This window comes from Hydractinia symbiolongicarpus, chromosome 3 (assembly GCF_029227915.1).
Source record: "Hydractinia symbiolongicarpus strain clone_291-10 chromosome 3, HSymV2.1, whole genome shotgun sequence".
Taxonomy (NCBI): domain Eukaryota; kingdom Metazoa; phylum Cnidaria; class Hydrozoa; order Anthoathecata; family Hydractiniidae; genus Hydractinia; species Hydractinia symbiolongicarpus.
In genome coordinates this window covers 9,552,126-9,574,290 of record NC_079877.1, presented here as the reverse complement: position 1 = coordinate 9,574,290, position 22,165 = coordinate 9,552,126, and the positions used below count along the sequence as shown (strand labels likewise).

Genomic DNA, 22,165 nt, shown 5'->3' with positions numbered 1-22,165 from the left:
CTTTTGATCTAAAATAAGATAGATGAGAAAACATACTAAAATTGAAGTTTCAATGCCAAATAACAAATTGATAGCTACTATTAATGAGGAATACTTTTAGCAACACAGAGAAGAATTACAAATACAACTTACAATCCACACACCTGATTAGATGTTAAAGGTCCATATATCAAATTTGCGTTGACATTCCACTTTAATAAAGAAATTGTGTTATAGAATTTAATTTTTTCTCTACATTTCTTTTTCTCGGAATTCATTTTACACACTCCTCGGCAACCATACAAATCTTCGTTTTTATGGAAACCGTTAATAGGACAAGGCTTTCTACATAAAACAACATAAATGAATATTTAATCATTTTTCTTAAAAGTCTTTTTACTCACCGTAGGAAAGGATGGAGATATTTCGCCACATTTTTTTAATTTTGATGTTAACCGTTGTCTTTCTTATTACTTCAACATACATCACAATTCTACCAAATAAAAATTAGATACTTCTAAGATCCAACGCTGCAGCGGATCTCACTTCTACGCAATTGTCATGTTTGGGAAAAACATCTTGGAAATCCAGATATCACTACAATCGTTCAATACAAACTGATATACGTTATTGTAACTACAGCTTAAGAACGAGTAGAGATAAAGACATTGTAAAACTAACAATTACGACATTTGACGGTTTACAAAGACAAAAATTATTGGTGGCGACTCTTGGAGATTATTTTTGTTCAAGGAGCAGTTTATTTCAACGCCGATGTTATAGATAAAATGGATGGAAGTTATGAAGCAAAATTTGAATTACCAATTTCTGGAGATTATAAATTTAAGTTGGAATTAGAATATAGTCTCCGTGACGGACTTCGCGATCCTCCTACTTGGTGGTTTATTAATGGAACTGAACATGGCAAATATCAAACTGCTCATCTGAAAGGTTATATATATAAAACACATATTTTGTCGTTCAAAAAATCGACACAGAATGCAACAGTTAAGGTAGAAAAACAAAGAAGAAATAACACGGGGAAATGTATTATGTAGGTACCGGTAAAGGATATTGGGCGCACAATGGCACAAAAGTGAAATTTACATCGATACCTAAAACAAAGCCTTTTGTGTTTAATAAAAAATAAAAGCAAAATGCTACTTTCTGGGTATATCGAGATTCGTTAGGTCTCAGATACTATTCATACTTGAAGCACCGTTTGATTTGTGCAGATTTTTTTAAAAATTGTAAAGTCAATTATAACTGGGTATATCCTCTGCAACGTGGAAAAGAAAATGCAAACTTATCTACGATAAAAAGGATTTTAACGAAAGTATTGTCCTAAACGGCCTCAAAAACGTGCTGACATGCAAAGAAATGAGAAATTCAAAAAGCGTCTTACTTTTGAATTTTGGTTTACACACAATGATGGGCTTAACAATGAATCAAAGCAAAACCTTATTAATAAATTTTGTCAAAATGTACAGGAATCTTAAAAAAATACAAATTGTTCCCATGGTAATTTGGAAAACAACAACGCCCACTTATCGCAAATATAAAGACGATCATAGATTCATAACAAATCATCGAATCAAACTGTGGAATGAATTTGCTAAGTTGGTGTCATGCGAAGAAAGTTTCCCAATCTTTGATATATATCATGTAGCTGCACCGTATCCCATTTTTGCCATCGATGAGATTCATTTTGCTGAAGAAGTTTTCGATGTACCAATTAATCAGTTGGAACAATTTCTGGGAGAGAATTTGATGAAGTAAAAATTAGTTATAAATTCTTCTTGATATCTGCACAACTTTGTTTAAATCAAGACATTAGAATATAAAGTTATTTGGGCCTGTAGAAAGAAAGAGACAGGCGAATGTTTTGTTATAGATGTGGACTATCTGTTTAGAGTTTCCCATATATGTAGCAGTGTTTAACGATAAATATATGCTGTTTATTTAAGCGATAATTTATGCTGATCATTTAACGAATATGATCTATTAAGTATCATTATTTAACTGTTTCAAGGAAAAAATATCTTATTTAATGAAATTTAATGAAAATATATGTACTTTATTCAACGCGAAAAATATATGCAACTAATTTGATGATATTGTCATTTAACAGTATAAAATATGCTCAACTCTCTCAAGTGTAATAGAATTTGAAGTCAGTAATGGAATAACTCACAGAACGTTTTTTGCATAAAAAAAATGCAGGATGTCAACTGGAAAAATTATTTTGAGCAGCTAATTTTTCGCAATAAAAGACACAAAGATCAACTTTCTAGCGTCATGCAACGTTTTAATACAATAATAACGGATTATTCCGGGCTGTAGCGCAAAATATCGCCCGAGGTCTAATGACTGAGGGCAATATTTTCCGTACAGCACGATTATTGTATTTGTTAACCATTGTTAACCAAATTTAAAAAAAGGAAGTTTAGTTTAGTGTTCTTATAATAAAGTAATTATCCACTACTTTCTTAGCACTCAAGGTGAGAATTCGAAACAGTGCCGCGTCTAAAAACAGAAACATTCTATGCAGAATTTGAAAGTCTAGAATAAATCCTTGAAACAGAACATTACAATGTTCGACACTTACAGAATAATGTGTAAAGTTGAATGTACAACTAAAATTTAGTTACAGCGAATATTGAAGTAAATGTTTCAAACCAGCTAGCCAAGAATAACATGGACTTCAACAATTTTTTTTTTGATTAAGTAACTAAAAGCTGAAGGAACGATTCAGAAAATTAAGGCGACGCAATTGTTTTAAATTCGTTGTCTTGTATTGAATATTTTCTCGATAAAACTGGATATCGGATCATTGTTTTTTCATAAATGTAGCTAGTTAACTAGCCATTTTTGAAAAAGCATCCGACAAAATGTTGCTGAGTCTGATTATTTTAACATTTAAACTTGATATTGTTGTTGTTATATCCAATAATTTTTTCATTGATAAATATATTATAGGAGGTAGATTAAAATCATTTCCAATGCTTCTTGAAACTTGTTTTTTCGTGCTTGTTCACATTTTAAGCTACCATTTTTCTTGACGACGGGCAATACCGCTCCATATTGGCCTGTTGTCAAAAGCGCTAACCAATCAGAATGCCTAAAAACCTGTATTGCCTGCTTGCAGACGGTTAACAATTACTGATGTTGTCAAGTAATATCCATTCTATTTATGTGAAACGACTGCATCGCAAGCTGCCCCTCTTATTAGCTGCTGTGTTCTACTTTACACATTAACGCATCCTCAAAACACGATATCGGTATGTGTGTAAAAACATTATTCTAATATCATAAAAAAACTCTACCAACTTTCAGGAGCGAAAATTGGGATAGAGGAAATTTTGAAAAAAGATAGTCCGTTTTATAATCACCGATGAAATATCTGTTTTTTCATTAACGAATGGGTGATAAAATTTAAAAAACATTTTTATATAAAATATAACTTAAAAATTATTAAATTTTTTATAAAATTATAATTTACAAATTTAATTTAAAACCTCTTTTTTCTTCACTTCTCACTTTTCTTCTGAAGTTGCCGTTTTCGTTTCTCTTGTAGTTTCTGAGAGAAAAAAATCAATACATCCAACGTAAAAAATCTTCACTTAACGCTTAGACTTTGAACGCTTAAGATGCTTCGAACTTTTCTTTTTGTATATAACCTAAGTGTTCCTTAACGTGGCTTTCTACAAACTATGATATTCTAAAAAAAAATTTTATGCCTAAACTGGCTTGATGTTCACACATTTGAGGATTTTCGTACATCCACCAGTATTTTGGTAGGTAAAAAAGCACGTTCATGTGAAGTAAAATGACTATTACTAAGGAAATTCATAATCTTTTTAAAACCACCAAATTCAAAAGGTTGAAATTAACCTTTTTTAACTATACACTTTTTCAAAAAAGTTTAATTATAGGGAATTTCATTTTTGAATAATACTTTGATTATTGTGGTCTATTGTTTATATTTTCTATTTACCGAAATGTGTGCGCATTCCATAAATTCCATATGTTCTCAACGCAAAATCAAAACATTACATCGTACGACAAGTCGTCTATTAAAAGGAAAATTCGTTTTCCCTGCACATGGAAATTTTCTTTTTTGAAAATTAACTTCGTAAATTATTCGCATACTTGAATAAATTAATAACTATGCTTTAAAATCATCCTTAAGCGACAAGAGATTCTTATTTACACCCCAGTTTAAAAATTGTGTTAAAACTCAAGCAAATTTAAATAATGTGTTCCATACCTCGTGAAATCGTTGGACTTTTTCTTTATTTCTTTTCATTGCTTCCTTTTTCTCTCGTTCAGCAGTTTGCTTCTGCACTTCTGGCAGTCGTTCATATAACCTGTTATCAAATTAAGCAATATAATTATTACAGGCTAAGATCTGTTTGAAACAAGTTATGTTAACCCAGTCCATGCTGCCTTGTAAAATCTCATTTCAGTTCCAGTAAACACTATTCGACAGGAAAAGTGACAAACTGTATGTCGATTGACGAAACTCATTGCGCTACCATATTAGTTGATTACCACTATAACGCATCCAGTGAATAATTTTTTGCTCCACGGAAACGACGAAAACAATAGTTTCCCATAAACAAAAAAGTAAAAAAAATCTTTCTACAACCAGGGAACTTTTTTGTGGGAACTTTTATTTTTTTATTTCATTTTGTTTATTATTTTATTTTGTACAAGTAATTTTTGGTACAATCAATTGGTTTGAATTTTCCCAGTTTCTCTCTGCTTAAATCTTTTTTTTTTCTAGGTTTTTTAAACTCTTTTTCACCCGACTATTTTTGATCAGTCCTTGATTCTGGTGTGTCCATCATACTTGGTTTTATTATTTATGTATATATAATTATATTTTAACGTCTTTTTATAAAATTTAACTGGATACATATTTATAACAGCTTTTAGTTGACATGTATATCCAGTATAGACGAAATAATTTGAAAAAACATTTTCCCGACAATATTTTTTTTCATTGTAATTGCTAGTTCGCAGGCAAGCCTGTAGCTCGCTAAAGAAAACTATTTCGCCGAAAAACACATTGTTTGCTATGCTTAAGACATGCGACTTAACTTATAATGAGAGCATCAACATCGTCAGGGTGTAAAATTGTTTTTAAGGATTTCGAGGTCTTTAGGTTTTTTGGTAACTTTCAAGAAGCCTTTTAATGATTTTTACTGCAACTTTTGCAATTGGAAAACAGCTAACACCAAAAGTTAACACAAGAAAGACCAAGAAAAAAAGTTGAGAAAAAAGTGCAAACACAACATCTCACTAGGAGGGAATGTTTATAACTAGACACAAATATTTTCGAAATATTCATATTTAAGGTTTTTCTGCACAGAACAATAGATACTTCCAGATTTTCAACGTCACCTTGTCTTATTTCAAGGTTTTTAAAATCTGGCAGCATCCTTATAAAAGAATAAACACCTCTTTAACGAAATGTGATAAAAATATACCTTTTGGTGCGATGCCGATCCTCGATTCGCTTTTCCTTTAGTTTTTCTGCAAAAAAGAGAAATAATTCATGCGATGTGCATGACAGTAAAACGATATCATTCGTGTCAGGATATAGTTTTCGCAGGAGTTTTTTTTTTTTTTTTGCGACAAGAAAGAAAACATTGAGACATATAAAGCCAAAAGAACTTATTTCTGAATTTTATTTCTGAGGGAGTCAAACAAGCTAGCTTAATTTCATCCTGGATTTGATTCAAGTCTTGAAAATTGAATACCTTTGTCAAGTTTGTCATCGGGCACAACTGCAGTGCTCTCTGTTTTGGGTACTGCATCTTCTTTACTGTCTACTTTCCTCTTTTCTTTCTTCTTCAAAAAATCTTTTTGTCTTTCAAACTGCTTGTCCTTTTCAGCAGCTCGTGTGTTCACTGACTCCAATCTTGCGGATGACTTCTTAATAAACTGCTGCTTTCGCTTCGCAAATGCTTCTTGCAAGGATAAATCATCACGCTTAGAAGATCCTGCTATGTTATTATCCCTGTCACTACTATGTTCGTTGTGTTGACTAACATTTGACAAATCTGACGATGATGCTTTGGAGTAAGGAAGTAACGTTGACCAGTTGACACTATGTTCTGACATTGATGACAGCTCCAAGTCGGACAACAAACTGATATCAGTATGAATCTAAAGACAGTTCAGTTAGCGTGAAAAAATTAAACCGCTAATATAATTTGTTACTTACAGGAAACTTTTTTTTGTTTCTTAGCCTGTTTTTAATTTCGAACGTAAAATAATTTTAGACTGTTTTACACTTTGCGGATAGAAATCATTCCAGGGAGATCATTTCGTAAAAAAATGTGTGAACGTAAAAACTTAAGTGTTTGTTTACCTTTTGATGTCGCCATTTTGTTTCGGTCTCACACGGTTCCGTTTGTAGTGACAAAATTGTTTATTTTTTTCATCGAAAAGAAATTACTTGAGAGGTTCACTTTCGTGTGGACAGAGACCCGACATTTCACGGAATTTACGATTTTTATTTGCAATGTGTAAACATGGTCTTAAGTTTCTGCTGTGGCATAAAGTAGTGAATTAGCCTATACCAGTCAATCAGCTTCTACCTCGCCTCTCTCACGCTAAAAATATGGGGTCGCATTGAATGAACTATCAGTTAAGGTGGCACATTTAAATTAAAAACTTCGGGAGAATTCAAAAAGAACAAGAAGAACAGTTCGGAACATCAATCTTCGTTTGGAAAAATAAAAGTGCGGAAATATATTAGTTCAAAATAATCCTGCCATTGATGGTTTAGTGATAAATACATGGTCAAAAAAAACATCTATAAATTTATTCATCTGGCGCTTAAATGTAAACAAAAGTATGTCAAAATAGGTAATAAATCTTTTAAAACAGCCTCTCATTTTTAGTACTGTTTTTAGGATTCGCGACCAAGAATAAAGATTTCAAAGTCCAGCTTGACCTAAGCGGGTAGGAAATACATTACACTGACCACTGACCCCAAATATAAAAAGGCCACGTGGCCGTGTAAATATTTTCAGTCTTTATTTCGGTCCATTATATACAGTCCCCCTTGGAAGGTATTAATAATACCTTGCAAGTGTTCATTCTTAATCAGCACAACAGGGTTAACAGTTTGAATCTATATTGAGCTAAATTTTGCTTAAAGAATACCGATACATGTGGGCTTCGCAACACAGCGAAAATAAACACAAATTAAATTCAAGCGAGACGTGAATCAAGAGTGATTTTCTCCACGTGAATAATGTCATTCGTGTCAACCGCGGTGATAATATCGCGTAATAAAAACTACGCGAAAAATCCGAATCTCGGCAACAACTTGTATGTAAGGACATTAAAAACATTCTTACCTTACTAAGATTCCCGCCTTCATCATTTTTATTCGATTCGTCTCTCAGTTTTAACTTCCCAACAGTAAACAACTCACTTGACGCCGTGTCGCTTAAAGGACTTCTTGAAGATATCAATTCATTTATCAGATCTATCGTGCTTTTCTCAATCAACGAAGAAGTTGAAGATGGCGAAGTTGAGGTTTCAACCAGTTGCAACAGCTCTGTCAGTGTTTGGTCTGACTTTAATAAACTTTGCGTGCCACTAGACGTTTTAGAACCTTGCAAGTTACCGGAACCTTGCGAAGTGAGCATGTTTCCGGACGACTGCATATTACTGGAAGCTTTCGAACTTTTCATGTTACTAGAAGTTGGCGAAATTTGCATGTTACCGAAAGCTTGGGATGTTGACATCTTACTGGAGGTTTGCGTGTTACCGGAAGCATGCGAAGTTTGCATGTCAATCAAAGCATGCAAACTGTTACTATGTGTCTTTGTACCTTGCATTCTTGAGTTTCTGGTCAGGTGGTTTACTTCAGTCAAAGACAGAGCTTCAGATGAAACATCTTTTTCTACATTCACATCATTTAGTTTAGCTCGTTGTCTCGTTTCTTCCTGTTCCTCATCACTGTCACTTCGGTTGCCTACGTATTCGACGTCTTGAGTAGACTCTACTGAAGCTTTCATGGGCTCTTCAGGTATCACAGCATTTCGAATCGAAGCTCTCACATCAGACAACGGTAAACCAAGAAAACTTTCTTGTGTTAAACTCATTAAAGAAAACTTTTCACTGCCTGACCCACTAAATTTTCTCAAGGAAAAATCGGGTAAGGTAATGTCTTCAAAATAAGACATTAAAAATTTATTTCCTTTCTCAGATTGGGCTTTGTTTTTGTCATAACCTCCACATGAATCCGATGATACGCTGTGTGGATTAGCTTCATTTGTGATGTGTGCACCATTGACTTCTTCCTCACCAAAAAAAGAATTTTCTTCTCCTGGTGATGCTGAAGTGGTCTGAAGCAAGTGCTGAGAAAGATCCAAAGTTTCGAGTTCTGTATGATTTTGCATTTCTGTAGGCTCGCCAAAACCTTTAAAGCTGACTTCACTTTGTGATGACGTTGATAGGTCATTTCTTAACTCAGTCACTACATTGAAGTAGCTGGTAGGATTTGTGTTTAGAATCTGTTCGCTTAAGTTTGAGGTAGAGGAGTAGCGGTTTTCTTCCTTTTGACGTGTATCATATTCAACCTCAGAATTATTTGAAGATTCCAAAAGATTCTGTTGCCTTAAACTACTTTTAAAATCACTTTCAGCATGACTATTCGAATGTCTTGCACTGCGGTCGTTATTCTCGCCAGATTCGTTACTAATGATGACAGGTTGTCCAATTCGAACATCTCCAAATTCCGACGTTATGCTATGTGAAGATAGATCCACTGATTCAGATAACGAGCTCTGTTCTCTTGAGAAGGACTCTATCAAAGTTTGTTGCTCTTCCATGTGGACAAAAGGAAGTTTTTTTACTCGTTCTAAGAGCTCCCTGTATTTACCGCTACTTGCAATTGAATCTAAAGTTGACGAACTTGATATTCCAAAGGGTTGCAGCAAGAATGGTTGACTGACGTTTTGAGTTTGGTTATCCTGTGCCAACTGGCGGACATGCGAGGTAGTGAACTCAGTCGTACTATTTTTGGATCTACTTTCTGTTGGCCTTGTATTATTATTAAGAGCGCTCGTGGGCGCAGACGTGCTGTTATTTGGTTCGCTTCTTTCGTTGTTTGCTCTATTAAGTTCTGATTCAATTGGCGCCTCATTATGAACACTGTTGGACAAAATACCGTTTAAACTAGAGCTGTATCGATCCAATGAATAGAAAGGAGAATTCGATTGGGTATTGATCAACGATAACGAGGTACTAGCAAAATGGTTAACTATAGGGCTTTTCTTGTTGGCTAGTTTTGCATGCCTTTCAGGTTTTGGTAGAAACAATGGAGAATCGTCTGAGGATGGATACTGTTCAACTAGAGATGAACCTTGCATATCAACATCATCTGCTCTTTCTGTTTCCTTTGCAATGTGCACGTCGTTAGAGAAGGAGCGTTGTCGAGGAATACTCTGTGAATGTCTACTGACAGTGGCGTCAGTCATGCTCGCTTTTAGTTCTCGTAGGGGATAAAACTTTGTCACATCCTCGGAATTTACACCGTGGGTGAGAACATCTTCGGAAGGTACACCGTGGGTGAGAACATCTTCGAAATTTGCACCGTTTGTGAGAACATCTTCGGAAGCTACGGCGTGGGTGTGAGCATCTTTAGAATTTATACCGTGGGTAAGAACATCTTTAGATTTTACACCGTGGGTGAGGACATTTTCAGAATTTGCACCGTGGGTTGGAACATCACGTTGAGAAAGAGCATCGCTTGTGAGACTTTCATGGGTTTGGTTTTCTGATTGGCTTGGAAAGCGCGCTATAGACAAACCCTCTTCGTCGTAATTAAACGAAGGAGTGCGTGTTTGTATGGGTAAACTGGAGCCAGAAAGTGATTGCTCCTCCAATGTTGAGAGGCCTAAAACAGAAGGAAATTTACGTTGCTTTATTGTGTTTAAACAACGGTTACATTCAGGGTTTTTTCAGGATTTTTAGTGACTCAAGGTCTGTTAAAACAAAGTATACAAAATGACACTGACAATATTAGGGAGGTAAGCACTTATAATTAAATTAACATTATTAATTAAAAAACAATATGGATTTTTTAAATAAATTTATTTATGGGAAATATTTTTTAAGGGAATTAATTTTCGGGGGAATTAATTTTCTAGTTCTCGCGAAAATTAATTCCTTTAAGGTATTATTTCTTAGCTTTTCACTTACCAGTCAATCGCTGTGGCGTGAGCTCTTCTACTTCGCGGATAGGGGATACTTGAGGATTGGCAGACACCCTAAATGGCCTAGCAGCGCCTTCCCCATAAAACGATGACACGTCCCAATGATCTTTTAAATTTCTAACATGACTGGTACTCTCAGAGACATCTTCAGCGGGAGAATCGAATTGTCGTACCGGAGAGGCTTCATAACGAGGCAACTCATACATTTTCATACTGGAGGAATAGCTTGGTATAGACATTGAACTTGTAAAATCTGCTGCATCAGCGTTTTCATCTCGATCGATAAACATTCCAAACTGTTTGTTTTGGTGCTGTTTTCGTGAAGAAATGTCTTCATCAGAAGTCGTCTCATTTATACTAGTCTTTAGTTTTTTTAACTCCTCAAGAACAGTCCTTACACTAGGCAGTAAATAATCATTCGACTCGCTCGAGTAACTTATCTCTGTGAGATCCAAATCTGATAGATTAGGGATGTTTGTTTGCAGACGTTTGTGTGGAAACGAGGCTGGGAAAGCCAAACTAGCATTGTCAATTTCATTCTGATCATATTCGCGTCCAGCAGGTGGTTGGTTAGCCTCTATGCGATTTCTACTTAACTCAAGTTCCGATAACGTAGGTATGAATGGAGTAGAATCGGTGGTCAAAGGGTCGAGTCTGCGTAATGGATTTCTTCTTTTAGGGACATCCTGTTCTTTTAGACTTTCATTGTCAAAGGGTAACAAACTTTTAGCATGCTTTTCACCCATACCAGCACGAGTTTCTAAAATGGTAACTTCAGTAGCATCAACATCCACGTCTCCAGGTTTTTCAGTAACAAACAACCCTTCCTCAGTATTACTTGAACTTGTACGAGACGTATTTGAGTGATGGGCTCGTCTCTGTTCAAGCATTTGTCGCTGCTTTTGTAGTTGTTTTCTGTGATTCTGTATACGCTCCAACGTAACTGGTGATCCCTTTGTCACAGAGGTGAATAAATTTGGATACTGCGCCATTAACTGCTTCTTTTTCTGTGCAATTTTTTCAACATCATATTTCTTTTTTTCTTTATCTTTTTTCAGTTGGAGAATTTTAACTTCTTGCTTTTCCCTAGCTAGCTCTTCAATCTGTTCAGTATTGTTTATGTAATTCTCAACGAGGGATGTTTGCGTCTCTGCGTTACACTCGTTTCCTCTCTCTGTTTGTGTTTCTTCTTCTCTGAAAGATTCAGGTAATACATTCTCATTCTTCTTACTTATTTCTGCAAACTGGATATCTCTTTCTTTTAGGGATTGCATGGAATGTGGAGAAACACTAACATGTTGTCGAAGAGGTGTTTGTTTTTCGCTGTTCAACTGCTGTTCTTCCAGTGACGTCGTGAAACGCGTGGTCGTTGAAGAGACAGGTGATTGCGAAGTATTGACAGATTGAGATGACATATTTCCTTCCAAAGTACTGACATACGAGCTGGGTGTTCCACTGATGTTACTCACATGGGGCATAAACACATCAATTTGCTGCGAAGAATCAAGCATGGTGTGCTTTGTTTGTAGAAAAGGCTCTTTATCAAGCGTCTTCATCAATTTCTTCTTCTGTAATTCCAACACATGTGATTGATGTTTTAGTAAGTGATGATTGTAGGCTATGTTACTTGCTGTTAAATCTGATACCTCCACACTGGGTGTAGTCTTATCTTCAGACTGAAGGTCAGTGTCTGTTGCAGAATCTACAATGTAAAAGTTACAAACAGGTCAGTATACATTTTCTTGATGCAATCATTGACTTAACCTTTCCTGAATATCTCCCTTATTAGAATAAAAATTTATTTGTGGAGGTGCATTGATAAAGTATTAATAGAGCTTATGCTTCAGCTCTTTTTGCTACTGCAAAAAAATAAACAAATAATCAACACAAAAGTAGAACTATAAAAAAATTAAGAAAATTACCTGGTGTAACAGTGCGTGATGACGACCTTTTCGTCTGAATACTACAAAACAACCAAAATCAGTTTCATATGAAAACAGGTATTTACCATTTCAGAGAACTTTGCGTAAGCATTGATTAAATGATTCAACTAACCTTTCATAAGCAGATTCAATGTTCATAGATTGTAAACTATCCACATTCAAGCTTGCTCGCAACCCACCTTAAAAAACAAAACACAAATAAATTCAAAGCTATCACATTACACAGCATTTTTAACTTTTTTTTTCAGTTGTTTATTAAAATTTATAGAACTTTTAATTCATTCAAACTTTTCCCGTTTTCGATACATTTACATTAATTTTTTTTTAACATTTATTTTGCTACATACATTAGCAACAAAAACTGTGATATCAATAATTTTGGACCTGCTAATGGCTATGCATTCAAACTTTATCAATGTAAAGGTAGCATAGACATTATAAATAATTAACAAACAACCAAATAATTCAAAGAATTAATGGCAAGGCGGTTCCAAATTGTTTGTTAAAAAACAATACAATAAAAGGGCAAGTTTTTAATCATTGTTTGGCACAAAGCAAGCCCACCTACCTGGTGTTGTTTTTTCAAGCTGTTGACTTTTACGACTCTGCTGGTGCTGTTGTTTTATTCGTGTTCTCAATCTCTCCAATTTACTCTGATCTATTACAAAATGGAGATATCATTGAATTAAACAGAGTGGTAAGGCTACTTTTTCTTAAGGCGTAGCTTCCATCATTTATTTAGGCATGCGCAGGCCGCGATCACTGTATCTTTGTAACTTTGGCCAGTTTTAAACAGTTTACTACCACGAGTTTATAGATGAACAGCTTTTTGGAGGACCAATGAAAGGAAGACACTGCCATCTTTAATGTAATAAAAATTAGGCGTATTGAGCGTCGGATTAAACATTAATATGAACGACCATGAACGTTTCATTGGAGATCAGTCATTAATTAGATGCAAAAAAAGTTAACCATGTCTTCACTAATTAGATAAAACCTTTAAGTCACCCTACCTTTTTGTAAATGAGCAGGATGGGAGGCCTCGCTACTTGAGATTTCATTTGTAACACGTTTAGCTGTCTCAACTAGCGCCAATCCCTAAAAACCAACAATTTAATTCCTCTCCATTATTAAAAACAAATATTAAATTAAAGGAAATAGTAGTATAAATGTGTGAATTGTACTTCTGATAAAGGTGAGTAAAAAATTTTATTTTTAAATAATGATATGAATGATACTACCTAATGTACAACCTTTTTTGTAAAATTAATAAAAATCAGAACAAATTTGATCAATTTTCAGGCTGAAAGTATTCTCAGCACATTCTTATGCATGTATATTTGTATAAAGTGATTGGCTATTTGTTAAAAGACATAGACAAAGATGTTGACATAGAAATTGAAGAAAGGGGACACGTTCATATCTCTATATCTGTTATTTTAGATAAGCAGTTGAGAAAAACAAAAAAGGCTTTGAAATAATAAGTCGTTTTATTTTCCTTTTTATGTAAAACCAGCCTCTAAAATATTCCTAATTTTTAAATAAATTTGCGCCTTCTTAAAGCATAAGGGAATTTTTAGACAATGTAACTTTCAGACTGTTCACATAGATCCCTCACAGAGATGGAATGGGAACTTACACCTACCGATTCATTTGCAGTTGATGCTTCTAAAAAAATAAAAAAATAAAAAAACAAGAATTATCATTCTTCAGTTAAACCACAGGTAAGTTTATTATTTTGATTACTGGTTACCCAACAACCCAACAAGCTAATATCATCTATAATTTATTTTCCATCATAGTTTCACGAAGACATTTCTGTCATACAGTAAACCCAAACGCTTACTCAAATTTATTTATCTACAAAACTAACCTTCACCAGTGGAGTTACCAAGCTCACTTATATTGTTGTAATATTTATCAAATGCACCTTCTAAAACATGAACAATATATAACTTTTTGAAACATTTTGTAAAAAGTATTTAAACTTATTTCATTGCAGTCAAATCAAATGACAAAATATATGGCAATGTACAGCTAAAGCGTCTGCAAGGTAACACTACATTAAAATTCCTCTTACTAAGATCATGAGTGTTCGAAACAGCAGTCTGGCTTAAAATACCAAACATTATTTTGTTTTAGACATTAGGAAGAACTAAATCACGCCTCCAACAAAAAAATTCCATTGTGCATTTTAATCGCATAACATACCAGATTTAACATTATAAACCTTCTCAAAGGCTTGCTCAAGGCTGAACTGTTTTGACTTTCCATCTTCGATCCTTTGATATGGAGGTTGAAACACTTTTTTCTAAGCAATTTAAAGAAATATTATCACACTTCTACATTGTATTCCAGTTTCAACGTCCAAATCCTGTTTACTTCACAGATAATATTTGCAGATAATATTTTTACCGGAATGTCAGCCACTATCTCACGTCTTCTTTGTCTGTCTTTAAGTTCTAAATTTTCCAATTCTTCCATCAGAGATGCTTTTTGCTAAAACGGAAAGGTGCTTTTACATTAAAAAAAACACATTTCCCTCACACCTAAAAACATTAAATTTTATAAAGTCTATGCACTAGAAACCAAAATTTTAGACATGTACAAAATCGTTAGAACATACTAACCTGTTTTAATATAACTTCTTTTCTTGCATGATCATGACGAAGTTCAGCTTTCTCTTTTCGCTCTTCTATTTCTCTTGCTTGTTGCTTTGACAAAAACAAAATGAAAATAAGCATTGGGTAGCATTAAAATATGTTACACATTCAAAGAATTCTTTTGCAGGGTTAAATGCAGGGAAACACATACAGAACCTGAATATAACTTTTTTATTTAATACAACTTTGCTAACAACAATAATTTCTTTGTAAAGTAGTTTTGTCAGGAATGAAGATCCTATTCTCTTGATTCGCTGCCTGCATTTTAAATTATTTCTAATTTTTGCAATTTCCATAGATTAAAAGAAAAACTTCTGCGTGAAATGAATAAAAAGTTAATTATTATTGCTGTCTGGTAGTACTCGGTACATTCGACATGTATTGCCAAAATTTTTCTTATAAAACTTAAAAAAAAATTCTGACACTATATTTTTCGCGAAATTTGAGAGCATTTGTCAATTCCATGAAAATTAGTATCCGCAAAAATTATTGAAGTAGTTTTCTGCGAAATTCACAAACTTTTTTTTAGGTTTTTGATTTACACTAATTACCACATAACAGACGTTGGAAAAAGTTATAAATTAAGAGAGAAAAATTGTAAAAAATCGTTTGCATATCAACAGATATTTGCAAGAGCCATTTACCTCTTTGATAGACTGTGTTCTTTCTTCTTCATCATTCGCTGCAAGTCGCGCATCTATCTAAAAGTCAAATCTTTATGTGTAAAAAATACACCGCATTAGTTCAAATCCCATTGCTACTTTTACCTAAGTTGTTATCACAAAATGTACCTGGACCAACACACACACACACACACACAATAATACCTGTTCTTCTTCGCATGCTTTTACAACGACCATTGTTGGACCAGATTCTGAATCGAATGACGCCAGATGATGGTGTGTGTATGAAAATGATTCCAACATACCTTGTTTTGTAAACGAACTGACAACTAAAAAAATACGTTAAAGGTATTTAAAGTAAAATAAAGAAAATAGCATTTATTTCCATGCTGTTAAAGTAAAAACAAATCTATCTAGTTGTGAGCTTCATTAGAAATAGAACACATGGAAAATAAAAGTCTATAAATATTTTAATATTTTGATACCATCATATTGATGTGTAAAATTAGACAAAAAAATCCTTAAAGATTTTCCTGATTAGATATCTCTTTCCTAACAATTGTAAAGTGAAAGAAACTTAAAACGCTATTACATAGCAGGCTAGGCTAGTTGAAGCAGTGACTTATTAGAAATATTTTGGTTGAAAAATCTAACGTTTGTTGTCGACATGTTAATAATTAGTTTGCACTAATTATTACAACAACAAAAATGACATGTTCAATTCTTGACAAATGTATGAAAGTAGGGTCTCAAGTTTCTCATAGGAAGAACACGTATAACCATATGATAACTTCTAATGTTCTTACCTTTTACTGGTTGGATGCTCTAAATAAATAGAAATATTAATTTAAAAAGAGTTAACTAAATGTCGAAAAGTGCTAAGCTCCGTAATTTTTTACACATGGAAAGGAAAATCAAGTCTTAATCAACAACATTATACAGAAGTGCTGTATTTAATTAATAAATAAAATGCTAGAATGTTAACTTCTAGAATTACAACTGTAGGAGTCACAGTCAACATTATACACATTCTCCATCACTGTCGTGCAAAGTTCTCACACAACATTTGTCTATTACTCCCATATTCTATACTTTTTTCCATACACAAAACCTTTCATAAAAATACACTAAAAAAAATCTTACCATGATTGGATCAGCAGGTTGTTTTGGTAGTGATACAATTTTTTGTTTCCTCTCTTCCTCCATTATGCGAATTTGGTCCCTACATATACGGCAAAAAAAAAGGTTCACTACATTATGTGAAATACGTAGCATCACATGATGTCTAAAAAAATTTAATTTATTTTTGTTGATTTTTGTTGTAGACTGTAGTGGCATACAAGGCAATTTTCGACTCACTTCATTAAACATGTTAAAAACATGTTAAAAAATTTGTTTAAAATATCAGGGGTAAATCTATATCTATCAAGTTAAAACATTAGCAAGGAATGGGAAGACAATTGTGTGAAAGGATTAGTATCTATACATTGGATTGGACAATCTAACAATTTTAAAAACATAGCATTTTTTTGCTACAAGATACCTCATAACTCCATGGTGGAGGATTATATACAATCCTTCTCTCCTCTACTTAGAAGTTATTAAGCTCTAGATTAGACTAAGGGTGAAACATTAAAAACACACGTCCAATGCTTTCTTCTCTTTTTTTTTGCAAACAATTTTTACACAGGAAGATATCTGACTTTCGAAATAATCATTACACCTTTTTAATAATTTATGTTATAATACCCATATACGTCTGTCATGCAAAATGGTACCGCAAGTAACGACATGCACCCAATGTGGTATAAAAAGTGAACCAATAGATTTTTCCAGGTGCCACAGACTAGTCTTTCATAATTTTAGTAGTATTTCGATATTTACAAAGTTTTGGCATTTCTCGATTTTCCTTTGCAGGTATTAATTTTTATGAATGGTATCTTAAAAAACGATATCTATAGTAGTACACAAAAAATAGTATCATTTAGGGTACCAATATTACACATAATATAAGCGTCGTGTGACATACAACATGTGACAACAATTATCTCAAGATCTTAAGATGACACAAACCTTAACAACTGAAGTTTGTGTTGTTTTGCATTTTCTTCTTGTCGTTCATTCAATACCTAAAGAAAATCAACACACAGAATGGCAACGCCTAGAAAATATAATTTAAACATTATTAGTCATGTAAAGTACAGTTGCAAAGAAAAAAACAGAAAAAGTAGACAATGTGATTCTACTGAGAGAAAAATAGCTCAACCTTGTTTATTGCATGTTTGTAACGTCTTGAGATGTTTCTCTTTAAATTAGCTGATAGATTTTTTATTTCACCATAATTTTCCTGCAGAGAGTAAACATAATATATCACACAACAAAATTATATATATAGCTATGTGAATCGAGAGCATTTTGAGCTTAGGAACATGTTGTGAAGGAAATAATGATTTATGTAATCGTATCGTTAGTGCTGGTGATTTTGGATTTTAGCAGGACACGCCTAAATAAAATAGCTAAATTTTAAAATTGCTGCTGAAATACTACCGATGCTGTAGAAGTGTTGAATACATACAACAGCCTAAAAATCACAGAGTATTTTTCTGCTGACCAACAACAAACAATTGACCTTGTCATGTACTTTATGTCCTTCCCCGATTTGTCTCAATCGTCTTTCTAGTTCAAAAAGTAAGTGTTTTTCTTCTTCTTCTTTGTTCTCATCAAATTCTCCCTTTAAAAAAATGGTGAAATTAACATCTAATTTTTTTCACTGAAGCCAGTACATACTCATTATTCTTCTAAAAAAAGCTGTAACTTAGAAAGATCAAATTTGTGCACAATGAAGATGCAAAATAAAACGTTGTAGCTTTGGTGAAACTTAAGTTTGTAAACAATACTTCAAATATCTTTTTACATTTATTTCTTCTGTTCTTATTCAGGATTTAAAAAAACTTGCAAACACTATTTGGTAGAAGTAACACACAGACCTGTAAAACCATCGCTATCTTTTTAAGTTCTCGCTCTTTTCTTTTCTTTACCTTTTCACGAAGCACAAGCGATGCATGCTTTTCTTGCTCTCGAACCTTAAGAACATGTAAAACAATAAAATTAATCCACAAAAAATATAATGTCAGAGTTGTCTTTAATGTTTCAAATTATGCTAAAAAAAATAATTTTACCTGTTGTAGTCGACATTTTCTCTTTTCCTCTGCTAACTTTTTCATGAACAATACCTATAAAATATAAACAGTTTTCACAACTATATTAACTTATAAATCTTTAATTAAAATAATGCAGATATACCAAATTGTTTTTATTATCTTTAGCACTCTAACTGTACTATGCAAAATTATCTCAAATTTTTACAGAAGGGCAAATTTATGAAACATTTTAGAATGTTAAAACATTAATTAGTCAATGACAACTTTTTTCACTCATAACAAGCAGAAACTTTGTTATTTGTTAAACTTTCTAGTAGACATAATTACCAGAACAAAAAGAATAACTACAATTAAAAGGAATTTCATATCAGCAGGCCTCTGATATAGGCCTGCTGATATGAAATGACTTTTATTTAAGGGGCAAGCGATCGCTCTCGAGCAAGCAAGGGCAAGCTTAATTACGAGAAATGAGATAATAGCGGAGTGATATCTCCAGAAACAGTTTTGATAGCTGAGCAACATAGTTTATCAACTTGGAGTCTGCATTTGTTTTTTAATTCATCTTTTTAGGTTAAGATAGTATATACTTCACCAATCAAATGGTAACTCCAACTATAGGAATCTTACTCTACTAATAATTTTTAGCCTATTTCGCACATATATTCAAATCAATTATATAAACTTATCCATTCTACATAACTTCTTTGTTACTAGATCTCTCAGTAACTTTTAAGTGAAATAATACAACGATATATTGCCTGTACCGCTTGCAAGTACAACTACACAGACTTGTTTTATCCGCATTTTGTCTTTGTTCTCCTCTGCATTAAAGAAGGATCACATTGCCAGATATCAGTTGTAATCCGCCTGGTATCAGTTGTGATATTATTTTTTTTATTTTAGGCGGTGGTTTGGTCGTCTTTTGGAAAAAAAGATATATATCAAGTAAAGATTTTCACAATCCATTGTTAGCGTTGCCATTTACGGTCTATATTGGGAATATTTTAGTGCATGTGCTTCCATTCGCACGTGTAGTTGAATATAGACGTGCTATGATGAGCGATTGATCGCACATGCTAATTGCTTTGCACATGCAATTTTTTTAGGGGTGGTTTATTTTATTCGAAACTGTGGATCGATTAATTTCCTGAATTCAACTCACGAAAATAAAATAAGAAAGAAAACATTGTGAAAAATTGTATATCGTATTAAAAAGAAGTCTGGAAGTTCTCTCTCCCACAAGACACAGCAGGCAATAAGTCAGCCCTGTACTCGGTTTTGTGAGGAGAGATGTTCTGCGAAGACTCTATCAATTGAGTCTCCTGTACAGTTCTGCTTCATGGACATGTACTCCATTTCCATTTGTCATCGTCTTAGGAGATTAATACATTGAATTTATGACAGGTACAATACAAGGTGAAAAATCATACTAAGTAGCGATTTGCATGTTCGATATATCGATCATCTAAACAATTTTGCATGTCTCCCTGCACGTGCACGTGTGATGGCACGTTTCTACCGACATTGACTGCGTCAATTTACAAAAATTGGTCATACCACAATAGTTACAAAGTTAAATTAATGACGGCAATCACCACTTTATATATAGGTTAAAATTCCAAGTCATGAACATTGTTGGAACTTTTACTGTGCTTGTATCCTATGCCGAAACACCAGCCCCTGCACCATGTACAAGGTCAAAAGGATTAATACTTTACTTTTTAGAATTTTTGTTCATAATTTCAATATTTTGGCTTCGATATAAAGCAACATTATTGAAGCTTTGACTACACAACTTATTTGCTTATTCGATAAGCTTAATCAGTCATTTCACAAGTGGAAGATCAAAACAGCAAATAAATTAAAAAAAAAACAGAAAAAAATTCTAGCTTCTATTCTAGCTTTTATTCAGGCATAAAAAAATAAAAGCTGTAATGTTAGTTCATTCTATTGGAAACTTGCTGTTTCCCACTCAAGTCAAATGTACTTCCTAACTAACGTGATTAGTCCTTCAAAGTTTTTTAAATTTAACTGCCTGCCAAATTTTGAAACTATTCGAAGTACAAAAAGTTAAAATAGCTTTTCAAAGGAAGAAGAAATTTAATATATTTTAATATCAAATATTTTTGATATTTTACCTACATGAATTTTTAGCTAGCCAAGAACCACCTATAAGCAAAAATTATAGGACAAACAAACAATTGTAAAGCTCCAGTTGGAAATAAAATATGATTACCTCTTCACTTGGACTAATATTAATGCACTTCTTTCTTGGCATCTTCAATATTTATTATTTAGGGTGAATAATTAATCATTAAATCATTATATATTATCTAAAATATAACTAGAATATAAATGTGAAATTGAAATATAAATGAATGAAAGTAGACAAAATATATTTTCAAAACTTCATATCTTTTTGTATACTTAAATTAATGTTTAATATTTTGTTGTAGGTCTCCATCAGCTTTCTGCCACGATCATTTTAACCTGCATTATTAAATAAATGAGTAGTAGTAAATATAGTAATAATATATAATCAGTAATGAATTTCGATTATAAAAATAAGGTAAAAGTTATAATGAAAAATCATATAAAATTACATCGGATAAGGCAAAATCAATTTAATTAGTAGTTGTTCTACGGGTCGTACCAACCATATTTTCCAAAATAACTAACACAATTTTCTCCGCCATTTATTTATTCGTATTGTTTTGTTTTTACTTGTGGCAACAATATCAAATATTTTTACAGCATTATTATAAATTTTTCTCAGCATTACTTTAAATATTTTAAAGGAGAGGCGAACTGTGGCAGCCAGAAAATAAATTTTAAGCGAGATAAAAATATATACAGATTTCTAAATCCTAAAATCTGCTAAGATAACTACTATAATATACCAAAAAAACTATATTTCACAACTAACTACCTATATATCTTTCTAACAAAATTTTTGCAGAAATTCCATGGCTGTATGGGGTGAAAATAAGTAGGTTTTAAATGTGTTTTTCAGTAAGCATCAAAAATAACATCTTTTACTTGAGATAAGGATGAATATTTTACGTACTTTAGTAGTAACAGCTTTTTATAACCTTCGTTTAAACTTCTTTGAACCAAAGAAATATCTGTCATAACAAACAACAATATTTTTTCATGTTTTGAGTCCCTTTTCCACAACATACTACCAACTTCGAACGATAAAGTTTGTTATCATGAGATGGTGCCAAATTTGAATAAATATACAGACCAGAAACCTTCAATAACAAATCGAACGTGCAATATGGTGGCTTCATCTTTCTTCCTTGTTTTTTTGCTTTATCTTTACTCGCTATTGTATTGGCAAGTTGGGTAGTACAAAATAATAAAAATATGTTCTTTACATGTTGTTCAACATTTTTGCCATTTTGATCTTCAACTTTTTCTTATTAAATCACTTTGTGCAGGGGCGGATACAGGAATTTAAACAATTTAGTCTATTTTTTTACAAAGTCACTAAGAAATAGGCGTTAAAAGAACGCAAGGTGTTTAAGGGCGTTTTTTACTTAGCGC

The 22,165-nt window shown here is 33.0% G+C and overlaps 1 protein-coding gene across 1 annotated transcript; it reads right to left on the bottom strand.

The window, feature by feature from the left end:
• Window positions 1-3,359: 3,359 nt before the first annotated feature.
• Window positions 3,360-20,980, bottom strand: LOC130635583 (uncharacterized). Its single transcript, XM_057444944.1, has 25 exons — window positions 20,853-20,980; window positions 18,635-18,688; window positions 18,443-18,538; window positions 18,085-18,186; window positions 17,722-17,802; window positions 17,529-17,584; window positions 16,599-16,677; window positions 16,262-16,280; window positions 15,660-15,784; window positions 15,477-15,533; window positions 14,800-14,883; window positions 14,585-14,668; window positions 14,381-14,480; window positions 14,043-14,102; window positions 13,815-13,837; window positions 13,183-13,267; window positions 12,738-12,827; window positions 12,282-12,348; window positions 12,149-12,189; window positions 10,213-11,928; window positions 7,359-9,907; window positions 5,748-6,156; window positions 5,475-5,520; window positions 4,250-4,349; window positions 3,360-3,559 (listed from the first exon to the last, which is right to left on the bottom strand). The coding sequence occupies exons 1-25, from the start codon at window positions 20,892-20,894 to the stop codon at window positions 3,509-3,511; spliced, it is 6,216 nt and encodes a 2,071-aa protein (XP_057300927.1). The 5' UTR covers window positions 20,895-20,980; the 3' UTR covers window positions 3,360-3,508.
• Between the last annotated feature and the right edge of the window lie 1,185 nt (window positions 20,981-22,165).